Source organism: Galeopterus variegatus, unplaced genomic scaffold (assembly GCF_000696425.1).
Source record: "Galeopterus variegatus unplaced genomic scaffold, G_variegatus-3.0.2 Scaffold232, whole genome shotgun sequence".
NCBI lineage: Eukaryota > Metazoa > Chordata > Mammalia > Dermoptera > Cynocephalidae > Galeopterus > Galeopterus variegatus.
In genome coordinates, this window is record NW_007726343.1 from 939,761 (window position 1) to 948,413 (window position 8,653).

Below are 8,653 nucleotides of genomic sequence, written 5' to 3' on the forward strand. Positions count from 1 at the left end.
TATAATATCCATATACTGAAAATAAAATATTCAACCTCACAAATCCAATTCTTCAAAGATTGAGTTTCTTTTAGGAGGTCTCTGGCTTGAACTAGGTTATCTCAGGAAAAAAGACAAGTAGGTTATGAGGACCTATAAGACCCCCCACCTCTTTATAGCAACTTCAAATTGAATTATTTGCTTGGCTGTCAAGATTTTTATCACGGTGGCCTGATGTTTAGGAAAACAGAGGTGATCGTATTCTTAAAATGAATTTAGTTTTAAAAGGGTACTTGCCTGGGCCAAGCCCGTGGCGCACTCGGGAGAGTGCGGCGCTGGGAGCACAGCAGCGCTCCCGCCGCGGGTTCGGATCCTATATAGGGATGACCGGTGCACTCACTGGCTGAGCGCGGTGTGGCCAGTCTCAAAAAGGACAAAAAAAAAAGGGTACTTGCCAAAGGGCTCAAAATATAAAATTAAAAAAGAAAATTAGAGAACAATGATACAGATTTTTATTAAAGTGACAAAATTATTTTCTAACAAGCAATGTTCAGCATAATTTTGTAGGCAATTTATATTATTACTATGAATGAGAAAACTGTTAACCACTAACCAATAATCATTATCTTTCTACTCCATTATATCCTTTTGCCTTTTCTTCTGCAAAAGCCTGAGACCTAAAAATTCCACCAAGTAACACTGTTAATATTTCCTCAGTAAAAAAAAAAAAAAAAAATACCAAAAGGATGATCAATTCTGACCCACTTCAGTCGGTTTTCTTAAACCAGCTGCTTATCAACATCAAATGAATTAACTTCACTTTCTCAAGCCTTTAATCTTAAAAAAAAAAAAATTTACTAAACATCATACTATGGCCAAACACTTTAGTTCCCTACAGCTGTTGTAACAAATTACCACCAACTTGGTGGCTTAAAACAAAAGAAATTTATTTTCTCACAGTTCTGGATGCCAGAAGTCCAAAATCATTATCACTGAGCTAAAATCAATGTGTCAGCAGAGCTGTGCTCTCTCCAGAGGCTTGAGAGGAGAATCCATTCTTTGTCTCTTTAAGCTTCATGTGGCTGTCAGCATTCCTTAGTTTGTGGCTGCGTTGCTGTGGTTTGAATGTCCCGGGAGTCAAGCTCAGGTTGGAACTTAACCCTCAATATGGTGGTGGAAGGTGGGGCCTTTGGGAAGTGACTGGATCCCAAGGACTGTGCCCTCATGAATGGATTGATCTATTCATGGAGTAAAGAAAGGGTTGATTGTTCTGCTCCATCTTCACACCACCTTTTAAGAGAGTGTGAAAAAACTCCCTCTACCTCCCTCTTCTCAGGATACATGTGATCCCATTTAGGGACCATCATGATAATCCACAATAATTTCCCTAGCAAGATCCTTAAACTAATCACATCTGCAAAGACCCCAAGTGTACGCAAGGCAACACTTACAGGTTCCATACCTTAGGACTTAGTTATCTGTAAGGTGGCCATTGTTCAGCCTACCACCATCCACCCTCTGGCCCCAAATATTCATATCTGTCCCACATGTAAAATACACTCACCCCATCCCAAGATCCCCAAAAGTCTCAACCCATTACAGCATTAACTCAAGTCCAAAATCTCACCTAAATAGCATCATCTCAAAAGCCCCAAGTTTTATCCTCTAAATCAGGTATGAGTGAGATTCTGGGTATTATCAATCATGGGGCACTCCTAGATATTCACCACCTAAAACCCTACACACGAATGTTTATAGCAGCTTTACCTATGTTGAAAAAGACACGAACATCCTTCATCTGGGAAATGGATAAACTGTGGTATACCACAAAAAGAACTACTACTCTGCAATAATGCAAGCAACAAAATGGATAAACTGCAAATGAGTTTTAGTAAGTAAAAGAAGCCAAACTCAAAAGGCTATATACTACATGATTCCATTCTTATGGCATTTTGGAAAAGAAAAAATGTAACAAAAGAAAGGACATCAGTGGTTCTTAGATACTGGTGCTAGAGGAAGAAATTGACCACAAAAGAGCAAAGAGAAATTTTAGGAGGTGTGTTCAACATCTTGACTGTGGTGGTTACAAAATTGTAGGTATTTATCGAAACTCGCAGAACTGTACAGGAAAAGGATGAATTTAAAAGCATGTAAATCAATAATAAATTTAATAAAAATTGTGAAAGAATTTCCAATTTTCCACACTTTTACTTTTAGCCAGTGTTCCGTAAACACATGCTGGCCTGGTACCAAAAAAATTTTTATATATTATACATTAAATATTTAACATTTTATACATATAATTATTATTTTGGTGGCTGGCCAGTACAGGGATTGAACCCTGGACCTTGGTGTTATCAGCACCACTTTCTAACCAACTGAGCTAACCATCCAGCCCCTAATACATATAATTTTAACATATATATCTATTGTAAGTTAATACATATCTTAATATATATGTATATAAATATATATCCTGATGATAATAACAGAGAAGAATATGCCTAATACAAAATATACAATCTATAGAAACATTTACACTATTTTTTGCAGAGTTCATCTTGAATAAATCTACAAATTATGATCTGATCCAAAAATGCCTAAATTTGACAAAAAGGGTAAGAAAATAATGCAGTAATTAAATATAAAAGTTGAGGAAACAATTTTTAAACCAATGACATTTCTACAAGAGAATGAAAAGGGACTCTAGTCACTCGTCACCTGGTCCAGTGATCCTGAAATCACCTTGAAGGATTAATGAGTGTTATAGACTGAATGATGTTTATGTCCCTTCAAAATTCATATGTTGAAACCCCACCCCAATGTGATGGTATTAGAGATGAGGCCCTTGGGAAGTAATTAGGGTTATATGAGGTCATGAGATTGGGGCCCTCCTGGTGGGTTTAGTGGCATTATAAGAAAAAAAGAGAAGAGATCCACCTGCACTCACTGAAGAAAGGCCACATGAGGACACAGAGAGAAGGCAATCATCTGCAAACCAGAAAGAAGGCTGTCACCAGAACCCAATCGGGTTGGCACTCTAATCTCATACTTCCAGCTTCCAGAACTTGTCAGAAAATAAGTTTCTGTTGTTTAAGCCACCCAGCTTATGGTATTTTGTTATGGCAGCCTGAACACACTAAGACACAGGGCACCCTTACATAATAGGCCACACTCTGAGACATCCTAATCACTCACTCCTCCAATATTCCCAGCTACTTAATTAATTCTTCAATTTCTAGAGGTGGGCCAGACCGTCCTTTGAGTTTAACTCTGATTCTTTTTCTTGGGATATAGATTCTTCCGCAGAAAAACTTCCACAGAAAACCAAATTTGTGGCTGCATCAGCTTAGTTACATATGTTGAGTTTTATGGTGAAATCTAATTTTACTCCGTGGTGTGTAACTGTTTTTCTCTGAGTTGCAAATACTTTCTAGCTTTGCTTACACTGAGTAGACCTCTCTTTTCATGGAATCCTTACTCTATGAAATCCTGTTAGAAAACCAGTCATTCTGCCAACTCTGTGTCACTGTAAGAGAATGAACATCTAGAGGCTACGTTTAATTCTGTGACTTCAATAATCCTACTAGTCTCTAACACACACAATTACTTTCTAACCTTTTCATAGAGTAAAGAAGTTTAGAATACTGTTTAAAAACATATAAATATTTCCTTATTCTTTTTATGTGCAAAAATATGTTCTGCCCTCCTAATCTTTCTTAATTTAAAAGGTTACAGAGACCGTATATAAAACCAGTAGAAATAATTGGCCAGATTCACTTTATAATTGCTATAATTTATAAAAATTGCAGATAGAACTACCATCTTTACCGCTTTCTTCGCACGTAATTTTTTAGTTGTATTAATATAATGGTATTAATCTCATACTCTTTCCCTGTTTTCTATCCCCTACTCAATTATGAAGCCAATGCTTTTCATCTAAGAATTTAACAAGGAAATGCAGGAATTAGCATAGAAATACCTTCACAAATATGTAATTCCTTTAAATAGCTGCAGTAGTGTTCTGACGAGGTCAAGCAAACTATTTGAAGCCTCAAAGATGCCATGTTTTCCCTACCACATTTCGTTTGAAAAAACTGTAGATTTTCAATCTTCTCATCATGATATGGACTATAATTATTCTACAACCACCCACTTTAGTAATAAATGCTGGCAATGTTAAAACAAGTGGAATACCTTAAACATAAAATTTTAAATCTTACCACAAGCCTTTTATTCTTGATTCACAATCAAATCCTTTTGGCGGTTAATCTCAGCACTTACTGTCATTTACTTCAATAAAACCAATCTTAGATGGTTGTAAATGCCTTCCCTACTTCTCTATGTGTCTTAAGAGAAACCAGAGGAGGAGCCGAGATGGAGTTCAGTCACTAAGATTATGCACAGTACAATTAGGCTGTATTATATACTAACTTTTGTTAGAACATCCTATTTGTACCTTTTTCCTATTTCTGTTGAACTCTGATAAAGAGTAGGCACTCAATAAATGCCTACCATCATGGTGATCATGATAATGAAGATAGTAACACTGACCAAGCACTTACTAGGAACTGGGTACTATTTCACTTAATCATCATCACTATAATAATAAAAGTAATGTTACTATTTAAGAAATTGGGGGGGTGGGGGTGGAGTATCAAATTAATGCAGCCAGGATGTGAACATAGGCAGTTTGGCCTTAGACCCTAGGTTCTTAATCAGCAACTCCAAATGATAAGACAAAATTACTTTCAAGAATCAGTATGCCAATGTATTACAAGCTTCTTAGTTGCAAACAACTTAATCTACTCAGTCTAGTTTCAACAAAAAAGAGAACTTTAAAGATTTTTAGACAGCGCAGGGAATCTCCTGCAGAACCAATAGAGTTCAGAGGCCTCAAAACCAAAAACAGTGTCCAAAGCACAGCACAGGAGTGCTCCCATCAGGCAGTATAGCGATCTCCAGAATCCTGTCCAGAGTGATAAGGGCTCCCATGGGGGCCTCCAACAACTGGCCACCCACACTGCAACACTTGTCGAAAGAATGGATCCTGCACACAAAGGCATTTTCACCATTAAAGTTCACCATTCACTATTCAAGTTCAACTTGGCAGAGCTGAGTTCAACATCCAAGAAAGTTAACATGGAAATATTGGCTGTAAATGAATACATTTTTAAGCTATAATACAAAGTGAAAAAAAAACATATAAATTTATATTTAAACTATGTTTATAATTATAGTTTTAAGTAAGCCTATGCTCAAAGACTAGAATAGAAGACAGAATTGCAAAAGATGTAAGGGTTTGGGGTTACAGGTAATTTCTTCATTATTTTTTCTGGTTTTACTGTTATTTATATAAAAAATAAAAATTCTAAAGGGAAAAATATACATTTTCCTTGACATGTATAAGAGATCCTAAAAATATGACTGGGTTTCATGCATGCTCCCAAAATAACACCACCCAACCAAAAATCAAAATTTACATCCTGCAGAAGCCCCCACTCTATATAACTACAGCTTACACTGTATTAGACTGTGTTAAATTCTCCCCAAATTTGGATGTATCCAGCACAGTGGCAGCTCCAATAAACTGTCTCAATATTTAGAAAGGCCTAGTTTTGATATAAGAAGCTTAAATTCTCTTCTCAACATCCAAGTGACCTCCTGAGGCTCACACTCCCTCCCCAGATCTGGCTTCCCTGATAAAAACACTGAGGTCATTCAAGACAGGACCCATCTGGGGAAGTGCTCGCTGCACCTGACTAGAGGCACCAAGCTCTCCCTGGTTCCCAGTGGAGCTACTTGACCTCACCCTGGGGTCTGCCCACGACTTCCAGACCAACCCCAATCTCAGGGAGGAAGGATGGGAGTATCTCTGGCCAAATACTCTGGAGCTGAGGTTAAGTCCCACTTGCTGTTACGCTGGCTCCTCATATTTCCTCAAGTCTAGGCCTGTAGGCCCCAGAGGTCCAAGATGCTTCCCAGCTTTTTTGTGTAATGGGGATCTTGTCTTTAGAAACCTATCTACCATTACAATTACTCAAGAATTTGCTCTTGCTGGGAATCTGTCCCCAGGCCAAGGCCAGAGCTCCCCACAACTGCTATGAACACTGCCTCTCTCTATTCCATACTAGCCCACCTACCTACAAGACACCTGCTTTGGTCTCCTTCCAACCTTTCCCATGCCAGTTAAAGAATAGAGAGGGAGGTCTGCAGGCAGGTCCATCGTCCCCACCCTTCCCTCAAGCCTGCTCCATTCTACTGAGGAAAACTGGGTCATGCCCAGCTTTGCCCTACATGTGACGGTAAAGATGCCAGAAAATTAACTTTGAATATAAATCCTTTCCATTAGGGAACACATACTGAAATCTATTTTTAAGCATAAGCACAGTGAAAAAGATCAAAAGCAGGTGACACTTTGATGAAAGAAACAAACACCTTACTTTCAAAGGTTTTTATCTCCAAGTTTTCCACACATAAAATTCTAACCACTTATGGGTAGTCATCATTTCAATGAATTGTGTCAAATGAAAAGGGAAAAAGAAAGATACATTCACCATGAGGCTAATTTATGGGCTCACTAAATCCAGCAGACTGAAGGATTTCACTTAGTCTATCATGAGTTCTTAGAGCAAAGCAATTCTATTAAAAGCCCTCGGGGGGGAAAAAAAAACAAACAAAGCTGAACTTGTTAGGTCAGCCAACAAAACCTTCCTCTAAATATTATAATTATATCAGATACTACCCTTCCCACAATTTTGAAGAGCTTATACACCATGGAATTTGCTCTTCTAAAGAGGAGGACAACAAAATTAATTTTTTAAATATTTTTTTTTTCAAAAATTAAAAGAACAAAATAGTTATAATACTTTAAAATGTCATTTTATTATATTCTTGTAACGATACTGGGCTATCAGTTGGAAAAGGCTGCTATTCCTATTTGCAGACTAGAAATTTAGGGTTAAGAAAAATTACCAAAACATACCAGAAGAAACTAGTTCCTAAAGGAGACAGTGTCTCAAATCTCAATCTTGCAGCTCCAAGTCCTTGAGACCCAGGTCCTCCCAGCTCACCTTTCCACCATGTCTAAGAAGCACCTTCATCCTCGTGGTTAAGAGTGGCATCTGCGTTCCTGACGACGAGATGAAGAAAGAGTCTATATCATGCCGCCCGTATTTTTCTGGACACACATCAATTTTCCTTTATTGATATTTCTCTTGTATTCTCTCACTGCTTCAATGTTATATTCAGTTGAAACACGGCAAAGGCCAATGTTCTCCTTCAGAATTGCTTTAGAATAAAAATATGAAAGAAAATACCTGGGAATTTCCAAAATGATTACATTAAACCTGAACTGTACCAAAATTCTGACAATTACACAATCCCCCAAGATGAAAACCAGAGGAAATATAATATGTTCCTTCAAACCAAAACAAACAAAAAATTCAAACACACAAAAACTAAGAGACCCTGTGTTTTTAAAAAATCTAAATTTTAAGCATTCAAAAATGCACAAAGGAGGATCTTTTCATTGGCTTTAGAGGGGACTAGAACTGCTATTTCAAAGGCTCTCAGTAGAACTGCTTTGGTCTGAGAGTTCATGAAACCCTTCAGACTTATAGATTTAGTGAGGACATATAAATCTCATGTTGAATTTTTATTTATTTATTTTTTTATTTTGTCAATATACTACCACCACTTTTAGAATTTCTGAGGTTAAGAATCAAGTCTAGTTAATTCCTGAAATTGGGTTTTGTACCTGAAACTGCAGAATCATTGTTCTGGCGCTCATACCTCATCTCTGTTTTTTTTTTTTTTTTTTTTTAAATTTTATTTTGTCAATATACAATGTGAATGATTATTGTGGCCCATTACCGAAACCTCCCTCCCTCCTCCCTCTCCCCCCCCCCCCCCAACAATGTCCTTTCTGTTTGCTTGTCGTATCAACTTCAGGGAATTTTAATTGTTATGTCTTCAACCCTCGCCCCACCCCAGTTTTGTGTGTGTGTGTGTGTGTGTGTTTTTTAGCTCTCACAAATAAGTGAGAATATGTGATATTTCTCTTTCTGTGCCTGACTTGTTTCACTTAGTATAATTCTCCCTAGGTCCATCCATGTTGCTGCAAATGGCAGTATTTCATTCGTTTTTATAGCAAAGTTGTATTCCACTGTGTAGATATACCACATTTTCCATATCCACTCGCCTGATGATGGACATTTGGGCTGGTTCCAACTTTTAGCTATTGTAAAGAGTGCTGCAATAAACATTGGAGAACAGGTATACCTTCGACTTGATGTTTTCCATTCATCTGGGTATATTCCCAGCAGTGGGATAGCTGGGTCATATGGTAAATCTATCTGCAATTGTTTGAGGAACCTCCATACCATTTCCCATAGAGGCTGCACCATTTTGCAGTCCCACCAGCAATGTATGAGAGTTCCTTTTTCTCTACAACCTCACCAACATTTATCCTTCACAGTCTTTTGGATATTAGCCATCCTAATTGGGGTGAAAGGGTATCTCAGTGCGATTTTGATTTGCATTTTCCAAGTGCTGAGTGATGTTGAGCATTTTTCATATGTCTGTTGGCCATTCGTATATCTTCCTTTGAGAAATGCCTATTTAGCTCTTTTGCCCATTTTTTAATTGGGTTGCTTGTTTTTTTCTTGTAAAG

At 37.6% G+C, this 8,653-nt stretch overlaps 1 protein-coding gene across 1 annotated transcript in view; it reads right to left on the reverse strand.

Annotated features, from left to right (window-relative positions):
* The window catches only part of LOC103585338 (chromosome unknown open reading frame, human C15orf41), a 179,233-nt gene extending 173,028 nt beyond the window's left edge, over positions 1 to 6,205 (reverse strand). The window contains exon 1 of the mRNA XM_008566265.1: positions 6,123 to 6,205. Coding sequence (XP_008564487.1) covers positions 6,123 to 6,205 — 83 coding nt within the window. The remainder of the gene's footprint in view (positions 1 to 6,122) is intronic.
* Positions 6,206 to 8,653: the final 2,448 nt, after the last annotated feature.